Source organism: Ambystoma mexicanum, chromosome 11 (assembly GCF_040938575.1).
Source record: "Ambystoma mexicanum isolate Mex_15411 chromosome 11, UKY_AmexF1_1, whole genome shotgun sequence".
In the NCBI taxonomy this organism is placed as follows: domain Eukaryota; kingdom Metazoa; phylum Chordata; class Amphibia; order Caudata; family Ambystomatidae; genus Ambystoma; species Ambystoma mexicanum.
In genome coordinates, this window is record NC_090934.1 from 800676408 (window position 1) to 800700457 (window position 24050).

At 42.2% G+C, this 24050-nt stretch overlaps 1 protein-coding gene across 1 annotated transcript in view; it reads left to right on the top strand.

Annotated features, from left to right (window-relative positions):
- PDE3B (phosphodiesterase 3B) overlaps window positions 1-24050 on the top strand; it is a 2257139-nt gene that overhangs the window by 1012001 nt on the left and 1221088 nt on the right. The window contains exon 4 of the mRNA XM_069623736.1: window positions 3284-3426. Coding sequence (XP_069479837.1) covers window positions 3284-3426 — 143 coding nt within the window. The remainder of the gene's footprint in view (window positions 1-3283; window positions 3427-24050) is intronic.

Below are 24050 nucleotides of genomic sequence, written 5' to 3' on the forward strand. Positions count from 1 at the left end.
TTGGTTTCTCTTTCTCTCCCACCTTGTGCAGTTATGGATGGGATTGGATTTAGGGAAAACTAAACCTGGATTACGGTGACTGGAATCAACGTATCCCATGAAGGCATCTGGGACTTCCTCCTCTTCTGTTGCCCCGTCAGAATACCACGTCTCGCCTAGAGCATTACCACAAAGGCAACCCCAGATTCCCCTACCCATATGATCCTTGCTCGTCTACCCACAAGGTCGTGATCCAAGAGCGATGGCCCTCCCCTGGCCACCTGAATAGAGGACTCTTGGGGTCTTAATGGGAGAATACCCCTAGGTTTCTCACACCTGTTACAGTAATGCAGTGCTTTCCCGCGTACAACCTGGGTGCAATATGTTGCATTACTATGTAACTGTACAGTGTATACCACAGACTACTGCCAATGTCTTTCTCTCAACGCCACTCTCTTCTATAACTTCCCACAATGGGTTCTGCAACAGTGTTTGGTGATGTTCCCAAATATTGGAACATAACATTTTCCTAAACAGAGGCACCCAAGAAGCTGTGCATTTTCGAGGAGGTGGTGCTAGATTGCACCATGGAGTGATGGGGCTGCCTATCCCAACTGCTAAGTGGACCAAAGCTGTGACTTTGCTACTTGTGCTCCTGGTGCACAGCACCCAGTATGCAGTGGAATGTCCCAGAGCTGGAGGTTTACAGGAGGCTTTTGATAAATCTTGTACACTGAGAGCGGTGAATCCGTGACCATTTACACATGCTGGTGGACAGCAAGGTCGGGGTGTCTGCTGCCAACTTTGAAATTCTAGGGTTGGGTCGGGAGGGCCATGTTTGAGCCCCCACCGTTGAATCTTTCACTTCCTTCTGCCCACCCCTTCCTTTGTATCCTAGGTTTTCTCACCCACCTCCAGCCTTGTACCCCACACTTTCTCCTTGCCAGCTCCCTCCCCCTTGTACCTTCCACATTCTCACACACAGGTCCCACAGTTTCATTTGGCACCACTGACTTCTACTTCTCTTTTCCGTTTAGTGCACTGCATGTCAGGCGTCCCATGCTCACCTTGTGGCTTTGAGGATGAAGAATCTTGGTCCTCTGTTGCCCAATTAGGCACTGAAAACCATTTCAACACAGAATGAGCAAGTTATTGATACCTGTAGGTACCGGCTGAGATATGTGACATGCATACTGTTAAAACATTTAACCATGGTTAAGCAGTATGAGCCATGCTACAGGAAGGTGAGCTTTGGGCATAAAGGAGGCTTTCCTATTTTTCTGAGGACCACTATCCTGACTTTTGTACACGCAAGGTTCAAGGATGATCACATCCTGCACTGTAAGAATAAAATAAACAAATTATTGAAGGCTGTCCATTATGGACTCAAAATAAATTAGGAATCCTGTGCGCTTCTTGAAGACTATACTTTGATCTGATGATTTGGGGCAGGTTTCATTGAAAAGTGCTCAATCTTTCCCAGTGCCATCCGCTTGAATCCTTACTGGGTAACTATGCTTTCGTCTTCAAACAAAACATCCTTGAAGTCTTCTGTCATCTCCATCAAGATCTTCACATGATTAATCTGCGTTTCCTTATTGCCATTGTAGATCATAGTGCAACATGAGCAAGGCATGTTTATAATAAAAAAAACACTCTTGGGTGGAGTGAGGTAAAGCTGGGTAAGTAAGATTTTTGTTGAGTTCCTACCTAAATGGCGCTTGCACATATGGTTATAAGCATCTTCTAGTTGTCATTCAATCATTCATTGTTCAACATAATACGGTTTGAAAGTCCACTCGTTTTTCTCTGATACCATTGTGGAGTTTTAATAATTGATTTGATCACCATAGGTGCCGACACGTGTTTCGACCCACATAGTTTTTATCAAGGCTACAACCATTTACAGGTGATTTGTTCAGATATTGAGCATCATATCGAACCAACTTTTGTCAAGGGTGCATAGTGGCAAGTGATTGAGTGCAACAAGTGAGGTCATTCCATTTACACATATAAAATAATAATCACATCATTATGATCAGGTGACAATTAGTATATTTAATATAGAGTCAAAAATGTGTTACAAGAGTAAGTACAATGAGAAGAGTATATGTGGGAAGAGATTAATGCACAAGGGGAAAGATAAAAGGGAGAGAAATGTTAGCCGTATTGTTGTATAGTTGTATGGTTTAGAATGTGGGCCTTGAGACGAATGAGACAGCCTAAATCCAAGTTGAGCAAATTACATCTACTCCCAGGCCCACATTCTAAACCATACAACTATACAACAATACGGCTAACAGTTCTCTCCCTTTTTTCTTTCCCCTTGTGCATTAATCTCTGCCCACATATACTCTTCTCATTGTACTTACTCTTGTAACACATTTTTGACTTCAATGTTAATTATACTAATTGTCAACTGATAATAACGATGTGATTATTTTATTATATATGTAAATGGAATGACCTCACTTGTTGCACTCAATGACTTGTCACTATGCACCCTTGACAAAAGTTGGTTCAATATGATGCTCAATAGCTGAACAAATCACCTGTAAATGTTTGTAGCCTTGATAAAGACCGTATGTTGGTCGAAACACGTGTCAGCACCAATGGTGATCAAATCAATAATAAAAATCCACAATGGTATCAGAAAAAAAACAAGTGGACTTTTACACCGTATTATGTTGAACAATGAAATGAATGATTGAATGACAACTATAGATGCTTATGACCATATGTGCAAGCGCCATTTAGGTAGGAACCCAACAAAAACCTACTTATTCCAGAATTGGGGCTTTAGAGCACTGGCCCTTTGGTTACTACAACCAGCAGCTTACGCAAACAACAAGTTAGGGGCAGCAACCAACAGTTCCAAGTGCTCTGACCAATCCCTTGACTTAAAGCTGGGAAGGTTGAGTGGGTAACACAGAGTGGGTGAATGGGATAAGGCAGAGTATTTTACAGTAACTGACCTTGCAGTCCTTGCCTGGCGACCACAGTTGATCACAACTATGATGACATTGATCCAGTAAGACTGATTTTAGCTGCCAGACTGTCCTCTCGTCATCTTGGTTCTTGCACAGATGGTTAATGTGAGACACAAAAAAGAGCATGTTAATGTACAGTGCTAATCTGAGGTTAGCAATGTAAACTCTTAGAAATGTGTAATAATAAATGTATGTTTCTATGTACATATCATAGGTTGAGTTTCAAAGAGAAGTTTGTAATCTAGAGTAAAGTAAAGAACAAATGTTTAATACGTGATACAAGTGCAAGAGATTTTCTACTTTTATCTTATTAGGGATTAAATAGTAGAAATAGTTTGCCAACCCCACAGCTGAGACGAAGCTCTGGAACCTCTAGTCTGCAAACTATTGAATCTTCATCTTCAAGATGGGAACGCAGTAATGGCAAGCGATCTTATCAAGACTATAATATGCCAAGGTAAATCATCTATTTTTGACAGAATGATGGTTTGAATTTTGGTTGAAACTGAAATGTCAAAAACTGTTGGTCTCTTACAATTGAAGTGCATGTGAAAGGCCTATGAATCACAAAATGTAGTTGTTTTGCATTTGCAGGTAAAGCTTATGACATCCATCTTAGAAAAGAAAGTTTTACTGACAGTGTGGCTCACTGTAATGCTGTATTGGCAGAAATTGTTACGTATCATGTGTGTGCGCTCTCCATTTAATTTCTCTCTGCCAGGTTGGGAACTCTCTGATATTGCACAGGAAAATGTCGGCTGGCATGGGCGCCTTACCTCTCAAACATTCCTTTAGGAGATAATGGTTGGGGAGGCAAGTGGACCAGGGGTCTAGCCCACTTTTTTCGACCTACAGTTTCGCCGAAATTAGCAAAAGTAAGGGTAGTTGAAAAATAGTCTGCAAAGATTAATTGAACCGGACCAGTACCATCAGAGCAAGATAGAAGTTGGGTGGTATTTTACACAGGTGGGCTCCCTCTTCTGTCTTCTGATGAGAGCTGGGCACATGGTTACCTCTTGCGGTGCCTCTAATGAGCATAAAGACCTGTGAAGTCAATGGTCTGTGAGAACCTAAGCTGATTCCTAACAACCCCTCTGCCCCACGACCCCCCCAAAAGGACTCGTCATTGCAACGTGGCAGGAGTAGAACATTTGGAAGAGGCAATGGGATTTCAGAAACAGAACAGAAGGGGCCAGTTCACAAGAGCATTATGAATGCCATAAACCCTTCCTGTGAATCAGGGATACAAGCTTGCACCCTCACATTTGGCAATCAAGGGCACACCATGTCAGAGCAGCAGAATCAAAAACTATCATATTAGAGGTGCAGATGTGCTGGTTGGCATGATTAGGAGGCTTCGGGAGGGACTTATGAAACACAGGATGTACCCATCAATACTTGGGGAGTAGCAGTTTGGCAGCAACTGGTGAAATGAGTTTCTGGATCCTAAAGGGGGCAACAAACTGGGGCTATAGCTTGCTGTGGCATTCCAAGATCTGAATGTATTTGATCAAAACCCAAACATAATCATGAACTATCTAGGCAGGAGCTGGTCATCCTTTTCAACCTGGCATATGTTTCTGTGACCTGTTGGGCTGTGTGGTTTATGGAGACATGGTTTTCGGCCAACACTTGTGCTGCACGAACAGGGCTGAATCTGGGCAGCGGCACAGGGATCATGCGAGGGTGACAACCTATCAGTCAGTAGAAAGGGGCCATACCAATAGGTACGTGATGAGGGTAGTTGTAGGCAGATTCGTCTAGTGGAATGAGTTTACTTCAGTTATCTTGGGAATGAGTTATAAAACAGCAGGGAGAGTACTCCAGCACTTGGTTAACCTGCCATCTGTCTGAGGATGAAAAACCATGGAATGATGAACTTGAAAATCTAATTAGTCAGCCAAAGCATACCAAAACATATATGTGAACTGGGGTCCCTGACCTGATAGAATCTTGTCAGGTAACCCACGATGGTTTGCAGTATTGTTTATATAATTAAACCAAATTAGATCTTAAACCCATTTTTGTTTGGGCTATTAGGTGTCACTAAGCTGAAACGATTGCATTGGAGACAATAAGCCGAAATTATTGCATTGGAGTACAGTTAAGGAGGAACAGTGGTGGACTGGGAATCCAAAGAGGCCCTGTCTGGAATGACACATGAGGGACACAGAGTCTGTAGGTGGTGTTTGGTTATGTTCCCACCCATTGCTTGCCCATAGTCATGTTAATCTCTATAGACAGTACCACCCATTCCTGCCTGTGCCCACCCAAAACACCTCCTCTTGGAAACTCCGTGAGCTTGCTTTAATCAAGCCATTCCATCAGACTTTTTTTTCAAAGTGCCTGCCAGTGTTTGTTCAAAGCACTCTTCTGAGAGTTAATGACTTAATTTGAGTTTTAAGCATGCTGTTTTAGCAGACCTGTCTTTAGCCACTCAATTTATAAGCACTCTGCGTGTCCTTCACTGAAATCCCGACAAAAACGAGCATCGGTAGAACCACTGAACTCCTGTTTAAAACGAGCATTGACAACCCCAACATTTTTCGCTTGTGCATAAGTTTTAAGCTTTTGCCAGACCTTGCCATGTACCATGCAGGAAACTGGCAACACGTCATAAATGTAGTGTGATGAGGCATAACGATTATGTTTAAATAAAGCTATTTAGCACACCCTGCCAATCTGCTACTCACTAGCATCTAGAGGAGACACTAGAGAGTGTTTATGCAATTTAAGGGGTTTTTACTTATATATTTGGGAGCTCTGCAGCAGCATGCAGATGAATGTTACTGTCATTTCGAACAGTGGGGTATTATGTTCTGTTACTGGGGCTTTCCATAACGCAGCGGTTGACATTTACATGGCATCTTTGGTGGAAAATTCAGGGCATGGCTTTTTATTTTAAAGAGGAGGCATGTCTCCCTAGGACTAAAGGCTGGAATGAGAGCCTGTGGTGCCGAGCTCCTCAATGCAGACCCGTGCTGGATTGCTCTTCCTTGTTATTATCCAGTTGCTGTTTGTTTTGCGCTGCATTTGTCATCTGCACATATGCATAACAAAGGCAGACCCCACACTGCCCACAATGATTCCTCGATATTGACATGAATTCAAGAAAACAAAAACTAAATAAAAAAGGGAATGGTTCAATGAGGTATATTTCATTTGTATGATGACTTTGTTTGACTGCTGTTGAAATGCAGATTTAATCTAACCAGGAATAATAGCAGAGTGCATCCTCTGGTTTAAGAATGGTTAAAAACAGGGGCTACTCCTGCAGGCTTCTTTGGAGTGTCTTTAAGTCTTTGAAGTAGTAACCAGTTTGCAGAGATCTCAAGTTACTCCTTTTCAGGCGTAAGGTGTTCAGCTCGTGTTGTTTATGAAGTTTACAACACTTTACAGTCTAGTACTTCTACTCCTATAAAAGGAAATTAACATTACAAGTAGATTACCCTGTAACAGAATAGAAACATGTTCTACTGTCAATCCAAGTGAATTATATGTTTTGGCTGAGTACACATCTGTCCTAAAAGAGACTGGTTTTATGTTGCTGTGTGTTCATGTCCTCCCATGTCACTTCTGGAGGTGTTGTGCAGTCCTTATTTTAATTCGTCACCACATTTATTAGTTTTGGCTATTAGGTGGTGCTCACGCACCACCCATAAACTGAAATTATGTCATTGGAATATGAGAGGAGCGAGATGGGATGTGAGGAGCTTGTGGATGTTTATTTATTTACTCACCCATTGATTATCTATGGCCATGCTAATCCCTATAGCCATCCCCACCCCCAAGCTGTTGTTCCTTACAAAAAACTCATCTTTGAGCTAGCTACATCACACAGTAACATTAAACGATGTGCTGTAAAAAGCGTGACGGTATTATTTCAAAGCAGTCTTCTTACAGTAAATGGCTTAATTGTAGATGTAAATATACTACTGCTGTAATACACGTCTTAAACAAGAGAGCCTTCAGCCGCTTGATTTATAACAGAATGTGTATCCTTGCATTTGTTCCTTGCACCAAAGTCCTGTTAAAAACATGCATTGGAAAAAAATCATCCTTTTTGGTTTGTGTGTAGGTATTAGGTAGATGCCTGCTAGGCAGTGCTATCGTATGCCCACGTACTGACATCAATGTACAGCTGGCACCTCCTCTTGGCTATGTAGTAACATTATGGCAGTGCCTGGCAAATGTGTATCCCATGCCTACTGAAACCTAAACTGTTGGCTTTGCCAAAGCTTGTTTTTTTTTAACTTCAGCAATAAAAGTGATTTTCTCGCAGCATGATAAGGAATGTTGCAACTCTTGACAAAATGGAAGGAGGCTGCCACACCAGCTAGCTAGTATGTTTATAGTTCTCCTAGTACAAGGTAAAGGGACCTGCGAGGAGAAGAGTTCTGGCATCATGTTTCAAGCTCTCACAATGTGCAGCAACTAACACTTAATCGTGAATTGAAACAATGCGCTTGCTTTTTTAGGTTATCTGCATGTACATTTTCTCCCTGGTGTTCACATCCATTAACTAATAAGAACACGTATATATCCCACCTTGGGCATTTAGTGCACTGCTGCAGTTTTACACAAATAAGCATCTGCATATAGACGTACATTTTAAAATAGGTTGTCATCTGGCGATGAAACTGATTAATGATAAACTGCTTAAAATATTAGTTGGCCACAAATTATGGGTTGCAAATTTGTTGATATAGTTCTGATGTACGGGTTCACAGATTTCTATATAACTGCTTGAGCATGCCTATTGCCGCTGAGGGTCGAATGACGTCAAGTAGTAAAGGAGGGGTGTGGGTATTGGACTCTTCTATGCATATTGGTGTAGCAATAAAGTACTTATTGATGCAGAAAGATATGGAAAGTCACCTCAGAGTTCCCTGACCTTAGAAGGAAAGCCCTCTGTGATTTGCAGTTGCCTTATCACATAGAGCGGTGAGGGAGGCGTAATGCATGGACAGTTTAAGATATTTTGGGATTCACTACAGGCGTGGTGGTAATGATAAAAACTAAATGTATTTTTACTACCCACTATTTTTAAAATACAACCTATTTTCATATTTGAATCACGTGGGATATTTACAGCAAGGGGCATATAGGAAATATTGCATGGGATAAATACCGGACATTTACCCCATGCAGTATAGTCACACATGCATGTACTCTACTTTAGACCCCCAATACATTTCAATATCGACTGGAAAAATAGAAAATGTGGTCCTATTAGAGCCCCTGTGTTAGAGCCGTTGGCCTCATAAAACTAAAGGTGTATGCCTAGTGTTGCAATCACCTCTCTAGCATGCGAGTACTAACCCCACATCACGATTTAATTTGCCTAAAAATGTATGCATATGAATGTAGTTGCTAACAATGAAAAACTGTATGTTAGTAATTGCCAGTATTGGTTAACAGCGAATCCCAGGAATCGTTTAACATCTGTTTCCTGTTCTGTCTGGCCACGGTTCTATAGATCCGCCAGGTCGGGTCAACATATCCCAAAATTTCAGTGGTGGGGAGTTGAAGCCCGGTCAGCTCAATGATGTTGCGCCACTGTAGCGAGGTGACGGCCCTCTGCCTCGCAAGTGCAAGTCTGCTCTGGGAATGCTTCAATCTCATTAATTCTGCAAGTGGTTCAATTGCCAGCACGAACAGGGACAGTGGGCACCCCTGCCTGGCCCCACAGCTCAGACCATACGGTTCAGTTGTGATACCAATAGGTATGACACATATATTTGGATCAGTGTATAGCAAGCAAACTCACATTAGCATATACCCATCTGGCTCTATTCTTTTCATGAAGCAACAGACAGCCCCAATTGAATCAAACACCTTTTCTACATCCAGCACAGCAACCACAGCAGATAATTTGGGTTCATTTGTGACAGGACGCAGAAAAGGTGACGAAGTTAACGGTTCTAGACCTTGCATGTATGTAGCCAGTTTAGCCTAGGTTTAGCCTATTCTTGTTTTAAGTAGGCGGCTCTGGGTTCGGGTTTGTTTCTTTGGCCTGTGGCGCTTGTTTCTTACTCTGGGAGGCTAACGCCCCTCCTTCCTGTGTAGCCCGCGGAAGGAAGGAAGAGGAGAGTGGAGGCCAGAGTCAGAACAGTGGCATGAGCCTAAAACCCATGGAAAACAAATCCTGAGGATTGAGGGCCGGCGGGTAAGCTGGGGTGCAGCATTGGAGCAGGGTCCTGGGAGACAAAGCTGCCTGTGATGATAATCAAATCTCTGACAGCAACACACAAAGCCAGCTGTCAAAGGTTCGGGTGGGAAAAGACTTATTGTAACGGTGTACAATGATCTAGTCACAAATCAGCTGGTTTTCTAGAGTGCAACATTGCAAGGCGGTACAGGCGCGCACCCGTGGAAGCCCCTGAAAGTCCCGCTTTGCCGCGGTACGCTCTTTGGATCCTGTTGGACTCATTGGACATTTTCGTCTTTTTCTAACTACAGCTTCCATAAGGTGAACAAAAGACTCTGAGAAGCATAGAGTCTGCTGATACTGATGTAAAAAGATACTTACATCTTTGTTTCCTTTTGATTAGGCATTGCAACCAACTTTAGTGGGCGTGCCTATTTAACTCTGCTCGCGCGCGCACCTGTGGAAGCCCCTGAAAGTCCCGCTTTGCCGCTTCGCGGCGGCGTTGGGGCGTATGGGGAGGGCTCTTATAAATTATTTTCTTTTTCTCTTTTTTTTTAAATTGCAGAATTTCTTATGCTATGTTATTCTTTCCACGCCTTTATTTTCCATTTTAAGTGTTTTAATGTGTTAAATATCTCTGGTTTCCTTTTAATTATTAAGTTGTGCTCGAATTAGTGAACAGCACACAAACAATAGCACAAACGTTCACATTATAATTTATTACTCATATAGTTCCTAACATATTTTTGATCATGACTGATAAAAGGGGAAAGATCTATAACTTACGCACGGACATGCCATGTCCATCACGACTACGTGCGTTATGTGACTTATCGCATAAAGTTAGCCCTCTCCTAACTCCGAAATCAGCTCGCCCTACTACAAAAGGACCTCAGTCGGATAAACGAGCTGGGAAGAAACGTACCCGCTCCAATACTCTGGCTGGTGTTATCCGAGACTTTGGATTCAGAGCATTGCATGTGAGTCGTTTGATGGCGAAAATGCCGGAATTAGCCAATTTAAGCGTCTCAAACGTAGAGGCTCAACCTTTACTTGTTAATCAAGAATGCTTAGCTAATAAACAACCTTTAATGAGCTCCCCCACAGCATTAGACTCCAATGTCAGTAATAAAGGTTGTGAGCAACCATGCAATATTTCCTTATCAGACACCATGATATTGCAAAATGCCCGCACAGGCAATGCCGCAAACATATTGGTTAAATCAAAAAGTATCATCAATGAAGTGGATGATGCTGTAATTGATCTTTATTCGTCGCACTCATGCTTCTCGGCCAAGGATGATAGTCTTGATCTTTCCAAATCTCCTGCCTTATTCCAGAATCAAAGTACTTCTGAAATTGAAACTTCTATTTCATTTATACCTCCGACCCCAAGAAGGCCAGATCGAGCTAACTCTGCTATGACCAGAGAGTCGCTCTTGAAAAAATCTCCAATAATAACGTTAGAAATGATGAATATTGCCATAACATATCTTGCAAAACTATTTGAAGTTCTTGATACCAAAGTAAACTCGATTCTGGACAATTTTAAAAACAATGCTATTTGGCAAAAATCGATTGCTGACTCCTTGGCTCAGAGGCAGATGCTTGAGGAAAAAGCTGCTTTGTTAGCATTTAATCAAATACCTGAGCTTATATCTTCACTCAAAAGGGTCACAGATCAATATGGTTCTTCAAACAGTCAATGCTTAACTGATAGACTTGCACCAACTTTAAAAACTGCTGTCCCTTTTGTAGAGGGCATCATTCGAGAGATTCCACCGAGGGTTCCGGCTGCAGTGCCCTCGCGGCTTACGAAATCCATCGAAGAATTACCTTTGAGGCTCTCTCCTAAAGTACTTCCTATAGTAACATCTATTGATGAATCATGCATACCATCTTCTGCTAAGATACTTCCCACTGTTGAAAGTGCACAAGTACATAAAGAAGCCTATACGATTTTTGACAGAAATTTTAAGAAACAAAAATCTGAACCTATTATAAATGTGAAGAAAACAAAAAATCAAAAATCTAAAAAGGTATCATCAATTGGTCAGACTAAACAGTTTATTAAGTCTCTCTCCAAATCAGCGAGTGGTCTAAGATTGGCCTCTAATGCTATAACTAAAAAATACACTAATTTGGCACAGGAGAAAAAAAGATCTATCAATGACAAAAGGAGGGACTCCCAGATAGATCTAAATCACTCTCCATCAGACGAATTGGTTAAGGTGGTGGAAGGATGTGATAATGAGTGTGCAGACTTACCTGCTGAGGAGCATTTAATAGAACCAAATAAGCCTGACATAGAAAACAACTCTGATCGCCAGGGATCTTTATCCCCTTGTGCGGAACTTAGGAAAGCTCTGGATGGTTATATGTGTCAACACCGACCAAGTCCGGTTTTGTCACATCCGTTGATGAAATCTAATATTGTCCTGAATAAAAGTCCAACACAGTGCTCTGAAACTGCTGGTTGTTCACTTGTCTTGCCACTCCGAGATGGTGCAGTTGGTATAGGTACAAAGAATCCTTCTGACATTTCAACAGTACCGGCATTACAGGCAAATGTACAAACTGATATATTATCTTCGATTAGGGATTGCTTAGTGGCCCTAACCATAGAACAAAAGACACTTAAATCTGCCATGAAATTGTCTGCCTGTGATTATAATTCTGACCCTTCATTAACTGCAGATCAGAAAGCTAATGTCAGAAATGTTTCATTTCAGCTCCCAGCAGCAATTGAGAAAACAAACTCTATACAAGAAACCCCACGCACTAAGAAAATGGTCCCAATGACTTCGGGTAGTGGAAATAAAAAATCTCCTCATTTATATTTGATTTTTCTTAGTTGTCGAGGTGGTTCCTTCCCGAAATACACTATGGACAGAGGGAGCATTTTGGAAATATTATCTGATAACCCAATGTTGGAGAGTCTTGCCTCAGGAGACATTGATGGGATTGAATTCCCTGATGAAAATGATTTAACTGTCTCATGTTTGTGGATTAGATCTCGGGCCATTTTTAACATCATATGGTCTGCGAGGTTGGCGCTTTTTGAATTAGGATTCAAATTAATCCCTACTAATGGTGAAAATCATCCAACTGAAGACATGCAATTTACAGAAAGAATAAGAGCTGTGGCATCAACTCCTGCAATTCTGCCAAAAGAAAGCACATCTTCTGTAATCCAATCGAATAGTTGCTGTTGTTGTAAAAATGCATAACTAGTATTTGATGAGTCATGCCCTCTTACACACAAAATTAGAATTTTGAGTTGGAACACCAGAGGGCATAAGCACTTATTGAACAACCCGAAATGCATATTAACAAATTTTGACATAGTGCTTCTGCAAGAGACTTGGTTTACGATTTCTCCATCATGGGATAATCATCATATTCATCTGGTTCCTGCGATTAAAGGCCTGAAAGGTAGACCAATGTCTGGTCTAAAAATAATTTCTGATATTTCAACTGTAACCAATGTAGCTGATTGCCCCTCTCCGAATTCCTACATGCAATGGTCTGTAATTCTAATTCAGGACATAAAAATCGCAATTATTAATTTATATTGGAATCCTGTAGCTATTCTAACGTCTATTTTTCTAAAGGATCTCAATGCCATTATGGAAAGCATTGCTGCTACTCCTAACATCATGCATATTATTCTGGCTGGAGATCTGAATATTCATCTTCTTATGATGTCTAAAAAAGGGAATTCGGAACGGGCCTCTCAGTGGCTTTCTTTTGTAGAAACTTGGGATTTGTTAATGTTCAATGGTGCATTTAAAACTGATATTCCACCTTCTTACACTTGGTCAAGTGGACAACACAAAGCAATTATCGATTATGTCTATGTAGACAGAGTACTATTCAGTCAAATATCCAAGTTTCTTGTCTTACCCTCCTTGGATAGTGATCATATGATGCTGACGATTGAATTCTCTGTCCATACTCAGAGTAATTTGCAGGACGGTCAACAGCTACTAAAAAATTTGAAGATCAACACACAGCTGAATAGGCTACATTGGACAAATCCTGACTTAGAAGCGTTCGGCGAAGATTTGATTAATGATTATCACCTCCTTTCAGAGAAAGCATTTATTCCATTAGAATATTATGATAAAATGCATCTCTTTGCCTCCTCTAGCACAATTGTGCATAAAACGAATAATACTCGTCCCACCCATGTATTTGATCAGTCAATTAGAGATAGAAAACTTTATTTCGCAAACAAAAAAGACAATCCTTGCTTTTACCGCAGAAATATCGCGATTCAGCTCTACGTAGAATAAAAAGTGACTATAAAAATTGGATAAGAGCGCATAAAGCAAGCATGTATCAAAAAGATTGTGAACAGTGGCTTCGAGTAGCTCAGATAAAAAATACTTCTCAGATCTGGAAATTAATTAACTCTGGCACAACATGTTCACAACTTTCATCTTAAACTAATGGTGTATCGGAGAAATGCTGGGTTGAATATTTCACGAACATGTATGATTTACCATCAAATAACAGCGAACAAGAGCTACCGAGATTTGATGGTTCCCCTTTCTTTTTAAAGTTTGATATGGACGACATACTATTCTATATTAATAAGGCAAGTTCATCTAGAGCCCCGGGCCCTGACAGTCTGTCGAATTACACTCTAAAACTGAATCCGACTCTATGGGCTAAAGTTTTACACGCTGTTTTTCTTTCTATCCTGGTGAAACAAAGTATTCCTCCATCTTGGTGCAAAGCTGTGATAGTCCCCATTTACAAAAAGGGGGATCGCACAAGCCCAGCAAGCTATCGCCCAATAGCATTGCTAGACGCACCTGGGAAAATTTTCTCCAGAATTATTTTGCGGGACGTCAATATTTGGTTACATAATGAAAACAGACGTGACCCTTTTCAGACGGGCTTTGTAGCGGGGTTAGGTACTGCTATCAATATAACTACACTCAATGCTATTAAAGCAGCATATGCAATGAAACAACAATCTCTCTACTTGGCATTTGTCGACTTTAGAGTCGCCTTTGATTCAGTTGATCGACAATTATTATTTGATAAAATGTCGAATTTTGGTTGCCCGACATCACTTATTTCATTAATAAAACTATTACACACTGATACAACAATGCAAGTCAAATTGAACCTAGACGGGTTGTTATCTAAAACCATTCATACTAAACGCGGCCTAAAGCAAGGCTGCATTCTTGCTTCAACCCTGTTTAATATGTTCATTTTTGACCTAGGCGTAGATTTTTTGAAGGTAATTAATGATGCACCTAAACTCGGCAAGCAAATCATCGCATGGCTTCTTTATGCGGATGATTTGGTCCTCATTTCACAAACACCGAGTGGACTTCAGTTACTTCTTAATCAGCTAGAATGCTTTGTTGTTAAGAATAATCTCACAGTTTATTTGGAAAAAACCCAAGTTATGGAACTAAGAAATAATCATCTGAAACTTCGGAAACACAATGGTTGGGTTTTGTTTAAACAAAAACTAACGATAGTTGATGAATATAAATATCTTGGTGTAATGTTCAGCAACTCCAGTGCAAACAAACCAGAACAAAGTAGTTTGAGTAGAAAACTATTATCTCTAATCTCGCAGGCCAAAATACTTTTAGCTAAATTTGGTAAATTCTCTTGTTCTCATGTTCTTACATTTTACCTACAAAAGGTAATTCCCATTATGACTTATGGGGCTGAAACTTGGACACCCCAAAAACGAGAATATTGGGACAGAATTGAAGCTCAATTTTGGAAAAAACCCTTAATCTACCGAGCTCGACACCTAATGCTCTACTGCGGTTTGAATTGGGCACTCTCTCGATGCATATTCAAGCAGCCTGGAAAAGATGCAATCTTTTACGGAAATGTCTTTTGGGACTAACTACGAACAGTGTGCTGGCAGTACTGGCAGACTATTTGTTACGCTCTCAACATCCATTTCCAAGGAATTGGAGAACTACTGTGTTCGATAATTTGAGTGAAGCAAATATATCACTGGAACTGTTATTGCAGACTCCAAACAGGGCAAAATTGAAATTGTATACATTTGACTGGCAATGCACACAACAAAAATGTTTAGCATTAAAAGACTTTGATAGAGCACTATTCGGTCATAAGAAATTCTGACAGGCGGCTGACTATTTATTGAAATGCCCCTCAGCCATACTGAGAAATCAGATCTTAAGGTTTCGGTTAAATTTGTGGCCAACAAATCAAATACTGTTGAGAAGAGGTCTAATTAAAGCAGAAGTTGCACACTGCCGATTTTGTAAACTTGTTGAGATGGAAGAGACTCTTAAACACTTACTGATTGTATGTGCTGGTCTAAAAACACAAAGAGAAATGATTATCCATAAACTCACTCAATCACATTATTTAACTCGTTCTGTCGATGAGTTATGGTATGAATTGTTTGCTACATCTAAAATCTCAATAAGAATAGCTACTATGCAGTTTTTAAAATCAATACTGCACCCAGCTGAATCTATAATTATTCCTTAATGCCGAAACATTGTGTTATAGTAATGCAAACTCGGCTAAAACTGAATTCTACGGTGTGTGGCTTTTGAATTATGAACCGATTAATTACTACCATTGTGAATGTAACTATTCGATGAGCATATTTTAGAATTTTCTTTTTACCTCATCATTCCTTTATTTTTAAACATTTGAAATTGTTGTGCATTCAAGTATTTTGAAAATTTGTGATGGGACTGCAGATCATGGTGATTGAAAATGAAAACTATGTATTTTTATGAATCAATTTTCTAGAAAAGTTTTTGTTTTGAAAGGTTACATTACTTTGACCAACCAAAATAAAATAAAAAAAAAAAGTATGTAGCCAGTCTGCTAATCGCAAATACTTTGACAAAAATCTTTACTTTATTTATTAGAGATTGACTTGTATGAGGCGCATTGCTCCAAATATTTTCCAGGTTTCAACAAAAGTGCATAATTATCGCCTTTCTAATGGAGGTCAGCAATTTGGCAGCTTTCATTGCTTCCTTCCGTGCTAACAATCTGGGATCCTCGATGTGAGCATCTTTTTTTTTTTTTAACCATTTTTATTTTTCAATAGAGGCATAATCAACTACAGCATATAATCGTTATACTTTGTTAACACAATGCATAAAACCAAATTTTCATTCAGGGTTAATGTCACCCGTTGTTGTGTAAATTGCCTCCAATTTTTAAACTATAAATTATTATTCCACCACCCTCCCCACTGCCCTTTTTTCAAAATTTTTAAAAAACAATTTTATTTCCTTGCAGAGGTAAGGACATTTTACTTTCAACAAATGTAGAAGAGTATAACTTTTGCCAATATGAGTCCGCATCATAACTTCGTTGTCTGCTGCTCTACAACAGAAATTTCCCAGTTTTATCGATTCATTCTTAAGTTTCTACCTCACCCCCCACCCAGATCCTTTATCTCTAGGTTCCAGAGTCTTTTCTTTTGACCTTTCCGCTAAAACGACCCCATATGAGGATCCCACTTCTTTTGTGTTCCTGGCTGTCAGGAGGTATAAATGTTTTTGAGAATCTGAGGTTTGAGGAAATAGGCTTCTCTTTCTTGGACAAACAGTAGGCTAGAATCTCTGCAGTGTTCATTTCTTTCATACATAGGTTCTTGAGTGTAACACTTAAACAGTTAACTCCCTCCCCCCCTTTACTTTTCGCCTTGTTTCCTTTTCACGTTGTGCTGATTCTTTCTCTCTTTCTCTGTTCTGGGTTGTTAGATGATCGATATATTTCTGAGGGTCCGTGGTTTATAGAAGTGGCCTTTCCTGTCTCCGACAAAGTCTCTAAAGGGGGACCATATGGACAAGTATCTCTGGTAAGTCTCTGTTCTTATGGCAGTTACCTTCTCCATTGCCATTACTCCCCATATTTTCACCCACCACCATGGTGTCGGTGGGCCCTCTAGCGTTTTCCACCTTTGTGCCAATGTCATTTGTGCCGCTGATAATAAGTGTGATATTAGAGTGGATATATGCCACGATGCCGCGTATATACCCTCTGCCTCCGCTCCTAGCAGGATCACTTTAGGTGATAGTGGTAATTCTCTGCCAGTAATGTCTTTGATGTGTCCCAGTATCTCCTTCCAATAAGTAATCGCCTTGGGGCATGTCCACCACATGTGGAACAGATCACCTCTCCCTCCACATTGTCTCCAACAGTTTGAGGGATATTCTGAGTTTATTTTGTGTAATCTGTGGGGGGACATGTACCATCTGTAGCATAATTTATATGCGGCTTCTTTAATTGCTGTACATTTGGAGGATCTGTGAGCTCTTGTCCATATCTGGTCCCACTCTCTATCCGTTATAAGCTCTCCTACACCTTTTTCCCAATTCTCTTTATATCTTATGTTGTCCGTTGGTTGTGCTCCATCGAGCAGTCTGTAAATTCTAGATATCCCTCTCCCTGGTTTCCCCTCTTGCATTGTTAGTTCCAAGCCTGTTGGGGTTCTTGTACCCGCTCTTTTCACTGACGGGTGGGAGATACAGTGTCGTACTTGCATGTATCTGAACCTTTCATTTTCCCCCAGATCGAATTTCTTTTTGCATTCTAAGAAGGGGATTGGGTCCCCGTTTTGGTACATGTCCTGCAATGTTAGAGTGTCTGCGCCTTTCCAACCGACCCACAAATTCTTCTTCAGGCCTGGGGTGAAATTGATGTTATGTGCTATTGGGGATAATGGGCCCAACCCTCGTTTGATCTTTTTCATTTGCATGGCTCTGTCCCAGTTACTTAGGGCTGTTTTAGTAGCTCCTAGTAGTTTGACTTCTGTTTCACGGGCCTTGGGATTCAATGCTAGGAGTGCTGTTATCGGGATCTGTGTGGATGCTTGTTCTATGGCTCTCCGACCTTTGATGTCGGCTGGGTTAGCCCACTGTAGTATGGGGGCCATTTGCGCTGCCATGATGTATCTGCCCAAGTCTGGAACCCCCAGGCCTCCCTGGAGCGGGGGACGGGTCAGTATGCGTCTCTGTATTCTGGGTCTCTTTTACGCCCATATGAATCTAAATACCGCGTTTTGAAGTTCTTTGATTATCTGTGGCGGGATCTCCGTGGGTATTGAACTGGTCAAATATATTAGGCGGGGGAGAAGGGTCATCTTTACCACTGCTATTCTGGTGAACCACAATAGTTCCTGGTTATCCCATCTCAGCAGGTCCGCTGTTAGGCAGAAACCTGTGCAGTTCCCTTTGGGAACACTGCAAAAGATTTAGGACTACAGGTGTTGGCAGTAAACCCACTTGGTAGCAGTCTGTACCACCCAGATTTACCTGGTAGCTGTGGCTGAGCAGTCAGACTTCCCTCAAGAAGAGTTAGGCAGTATGCAAAGTATACACAATAGGCACTTAGACACAACAATACAAGCAAACACTGACCAGAGCTTTGGTATCAAAGTATATAATTATTTATTTAAAAACACACTGTTTGAAACACTAGCACTCTTATTGTAAAACACTCTAAACACAGCTACTATTATAATATATACAACCCTTATTCCTTATCAGATAAGTCTTAGTTAACACCACTTATTTCCATACAGAGGTGAGCACTTAACTATAGATGGCACTCCAATAAGTTTTGAAGAAGGGAGGGAAAAAGACAGAATATGGAAAGGTACACCACTCTAAGATTTAGGAACACTATTAGCAAGGCAGAAGAGCAAAAGTAACTTGTGAGCCAAAGTCCATAGGCTGTGCCCACTCTTAGAGAGAGCAGAGCACAAATGTGCCCAAGATCACACAGTTACACTAGGCTTAAAAAGTCTTGCAGAGAGTTCGAAAAGAGTTTAGAGGGGCTCAGAAAAGTTTAGCCAGGGTGTCCCAGGCTAACCCAGGTTCGAAAGCTGGGGGCTAAATCTACCCCGTACAGTCGTCGGCAACGGAAGCCAGGCGGGACACGGTACCTTAAGTGGGAAGGATCCTCCAGCGGTGGCAGTTGTTCCTGGCAGCGGGTGCAAGTCTCGTCGTCGTCCAGGGGAAGAGAAGATCTCGACTGGGAGGAAAGATGAAGGTCATTGCACTGCCAGGGAAGAAACCAGCCGCAGAGTTTTCCGGTTAAAGGTATTACCCTTTATTTCGCGGTCGTGGTAAAATGTGGTATTCCGGTTGCCGGGGTGCTTGTCACAGGCAAGGCGGCCACGAGATGCATCGGGAAGGCGAAAAGACGGTGAAACTGGTTATCCCCACCAGTCAAAGGAAGAAGACTCTCTGGCGGGAGGTCTCCTCTGTCGTTGGGAAAAGTGGTGAGACGGTCCAGCAGGGCTCCACCAGTGGTGTCGTCGTGGCAGGTCGACTCAGCTTCTCCCTCGTCGGATTCTTAGGTCCTGTGGCGACTTCTGAAGTTTCAGTCCTCAAAGCCTTGCTTTTATGCAGAAAACCCCCATTCACTCAGCCTAGCTGTCACTCAAACATGCTAAGTGGTGAGCCGGCCGGCTCACCACTTGGGCCAATCAGGACGGAGTGCGACTTGAGTTGCCTAGGCAACTCAGTCCAGGGTGCCTAAATCCCCCTCCACCCCTCCTAAGTACCCCAGACAGAGTGGCACCACCTTGGAGGGCTTCTGTGGAGAAGCCTGCCAAAAAAGTGGAACAAAGGGCTCGACTTGGGTTGGAGTCACAGAAGAGAACACAAACGCCATTTTAGAACCGAGTTTTGGCAAAAAATACCAACTGGAGAATTAATAATAATTAAATAAACCGGCGGTATGTTCGAGGCTATCATAATTAAATAAATAAAGATAGTAGCCTCGAACAATGGGAAAATCCCATAGAGAAATATTTGCGGTTGAATATAAAAAGTAGTATCCACTGCCACCAGCCAAAACTCGATCAGGGGGGACGGAGACGTGCCCCCTCGACTAACAGACCCCGGGGCAATCGAATTGCCCCAGCCAGTACGTCCACAATATGATGCTTTGTACTGGTTCTGTTCAGAATTCAAGACTAGTAAAGTCAATGGTGACTTTACATGCCCTGGGAGACAGTAGTCAGTCCCAAGGTATGGAGTCTATACTGGGGGGTCACTATGACACCCCTGTGTTACTGCACTGAGGGTGCTGTGTAACACACATCACAAAAACACATGAAGCCCTATGGAGTAAAAGACCCCATAGCTCATTAAACACATCTAGAGTCAAAGAAACACACTCAAATCATGTCCAAGAGTGAGGGTAAAAGAGTCTCACTCTTGGCAGGAGAAAAAAATAAACCCCAAAAATCCAGCAAAGCTGCTGGGGGACTCACTAGGTTAGGAAATTCAGCCTAAACAGAGAATTCTCCCTAACATCCGCCTTTAGTTGTTTCCAAAGAGGGGGGATGTTTGATTTATATAAGTCCTCAAATTTCCTAGCCAGGTGAACTCCCAGGTATTCTAGAGTGTTTTCCTCCCATCTCAGGGGGAATCTCTTCTTCATGCAGTTTATTGTATTTGCGTCCTCCATTATGTTTAGTGCCTTTGATTTATTGTAGTTGATTATGAATCCGGATATGGTGTCAAATTCTTCCAGTGTCTCAACGGCTCTCAGTAGTGTATTCTTAGTGTCTCTCATATAGAGCATCACATCATCAGCGTATAATACTATTTTCTGCGGGGTCTCATTGATTTGCACTCCTTTTATATCGGGGTCTCCTCTGTACCACGCTGCTAATGGCTCCATAGCCATTGCGAATATTAGTGGGGATAGGGGGCAGCCCTGGCGCGTACCCCTCCGTATCTCAATTTGTTTTGAATCGCAGGTCTTTATCCGGAATGATGTAGATGGGCGTTGAAAATATGCCAGGATCATCCTGCTGAATTGTGTCCCGCATCCGAATTTCTCCAGGATCATCCGAAGGTATTCCCAGTCCAAGCTGTCGAAAGCGCGTGAAGCGTCTAGGGCCGCTATTGCAAATTTCTGATTTATACGTCTCCCCCATTCAATTACATTTATGGCTCTTCTAACGTTATCTTGGGTGTGACGTCCCCTAACAAAACCCGCTTGATCTTCGTGAATGATATCTGGGAGGATCTGCAATAGCCTATTCGCTAGTATCTTTGTGTATAGCATTGCATCCGTGTTTAGGAGTGCTATCGGACGGTAACTTGAACATTCGGCGGGATCCTTGTTTGGTTTCAGCACAAGGATTGTTGATGATCTTGCCATATCTGGGGAGATCGATCCAGTGTCTCTGATTGTGTTGAAGAGTCGGGGGAGGGGGCCCAGTAGTTGTGTTTGGAACGTTTTGTAGTACGCATTTCCGAAGCCGTCTGGGCCTGGGGTCTTGTTCCTTGGTAATGAAGAGATAGCTTCATTGATTTCTTGAACTGTGAATGGCCTCCCCAGTATTTCTGTGTCCTTGTCTGAAATTTGGGGTAGATGGGTAGCCAGTAGATAAGATTTTTGGTCTGTCGCATTTAAGTTTGCTCCTTGTAGTAGTTCTTCGTGGAACCGGACCATTATTTCCAGTTTCTCTTCCTCTTTTGTGTTCATATCCCCTTTTTTGTTTCTTAGGGCAGCTATATAGTTAAGGGATTTCTGTTTGTTTAATTTGGCCGCTAGGAATTTATTTGCCTTGCCTCCGTGGACGTAGTATGATTGCTTAGTGTTAAGCAACGTCTGTGCTACCGCATCCGCTGTGTGACCTTCTAGGTGGGCACGAACCTTCTTTAATTCAAGCCAGGATTTCTGCGTTTGTCGGGACTTGTGGTTTTTCTCTGCATCTTTTAGGGCTAGTTCCATCCTCCGGGTTAGTATCGCCCGTTCCCTACAGTATAACGCTGCCTGGGCCATGAATTTTCCTCGGATTACAGCTTTCTCGGCATCCCAGATTGTTTTCCAGTCAACCTCGCCGTTGTCGTTCTCTTTAAAGTAGTTGTTTATAGTTTCTTCCATGTGTGCTCTAAGCGCTAGGTCGCGCAGGATCAGGTCGTTGAGTCTCCACGGCTGGCGTTTTGCTTTCCCCTCTGTCTATTTCCAGGCTAACTAGTACTGGGGCGTGGTCTGTAATGTATTGTGTTCCTATTTCCACCTTAGTCACTTGGGGGATTAGAGTTGCTGAAACCAGGATCATGTCTATTCTGGAGTATCCTCTGTGTACTGCAGAATAGTGAGTGTATTCTCTCGTGTCTCCCTGGAAGAAGCGCCCGGTCTCGATTACTTCTAGCTCTCTGAGCAACTTCCCAGCGCCTGTTTGTTTCTCTGGTCGGCTGCTGTAGGGGGCAGGGTTTTGTCGAGGCTAGGGTCCATTATGCAGTTGAAGTCCCCTCCTATGATTGTTTGGCCTTCACACCAGCTCCCTATTTTCAGTAGGAGATCTGTGATGTAACGGTCTTGTTTGTCGTTAGGAGCGTATATCGCCAGGATCGTGTTGGTCTTCCCTTTGATAGTTCCTTTGATTCCCAGGTATCTCCCTTCAGTATCACTAATTATCTGTTGTTTCCGGATGTTCAGTCCCTTAGCCAACAGTATCGCGACCCCTTTTGTTTTCGAGCTGCTGGAGGCAAAGTATTGTTGTGGGAATGCCTTGTTACGCATTCTTTTTTCATCCGTTTTCAAGAGGTGGGTTTCTTGCAGGATAGCTACCTTTGCAGGCAACTTCTCCAGCCTGTTGAGAATCGCTCGTCGTTTCCCAGGGGAGTTCAACCCTTGTACATTTAGCGAGACAATCGGTGTCTCTGCCATTTTTCCACGGGATATGTTTGTTGCTTCTGTCTCTTAGTGCGTCTTGTTTCGGGTTAGTTTGAAGTGGCCCACCTGTCGTGGTCAGGTGTTTCCTCTGTCTCTTCTGGTCGCTTCTTTATTTAGTGTCTTCTTCAGGGTGTTTCGTTCGTGATATTTGAAGGGGCCTGCCAGTTTCTTTTCTTTCTTAGATCTTCTTTTCCTTTCGGATGACCATTCCCATTGATTGTTTTGACTGCTGGGTGCGCTATTTTGTGGGCTAGTTTCGGTTTGGCTTTGTTCTTCCTCAATTTGTAGTAATGACAGGCCTTCCTCGCATGTACTGATACTTCTTTGTTTCCCATTCCAGCGGAAGACTAGTCCAAAGGGGAATGTCCATCTGTATGCAATTTGTTCAGCTTGTAGTGCTTTCGTGATTGGTTGGATAAGCTTCCTCTTATGTAGGGTGATCAACGCTAGGTCTTGGTACAGTTGGATTCGCCCACCATTGTTTGTTAGTTCTTTGTGGGTACGTGCGGCTCTCAAGATGTCCTCTTTCAAGCTATAAGAGGTAATGGCAATAAGAACATCTCTAGGTCTCTGGTTCATTCCTTTTGGGGCCCACTCGGTGGATTCTGTCAAATTCGAATCGCTCTGGGGGGGGGGGGCGAGGGGGTTGTCGTTCAGGATGCTGCTGAAGCAGTGTTGCATGGTGTCGATTCTGAGAGGCCCTTAACCCGGATGTTGGATCTTCGTGAGCGATTTTCCAAATCTTTGTTTTGAATCTCTAGGTTATTTGTAGCTCTGGCAACTTGGTCTAGTAGGCTATTGTATTGCTTTGCTTCCTCTGCCATATGTGAGAGTCCATTTTCGAGTGTGTCCACTCTGCCCGCAAGTTCGTCTATCTCTTGTCGTACCTCTTTCAGGGATGTCTTCAGGTCTTCTTTCATTGTTTCCAGTTGGGTCTGGAGCGTGTTTGTTATCCTGGATTCCATGCCCCTAAGGCAGTCAAGTAGTTCTTCCTTATTTATAGCCATGTCAGAATTGTTAGGCGTCGTTGATTCTCCCTGGTCTGGAGGTTCTTGGGGGGTGCTTTGTTGTGTTGTGTTCCAGAAGCTTTCTAGCAGACGAGTTTGGTTTTTCGCTGGTGTTTTGGCTCTTGCGTCAAGGGTTTTCCATTTAATCCCGGGCATCAGATTCCCCGTTGAGACTCTGTGTGGGCCTCCAAACACTTGTTTTCGTGGGTCTCTGCTAGGAGATGGCTC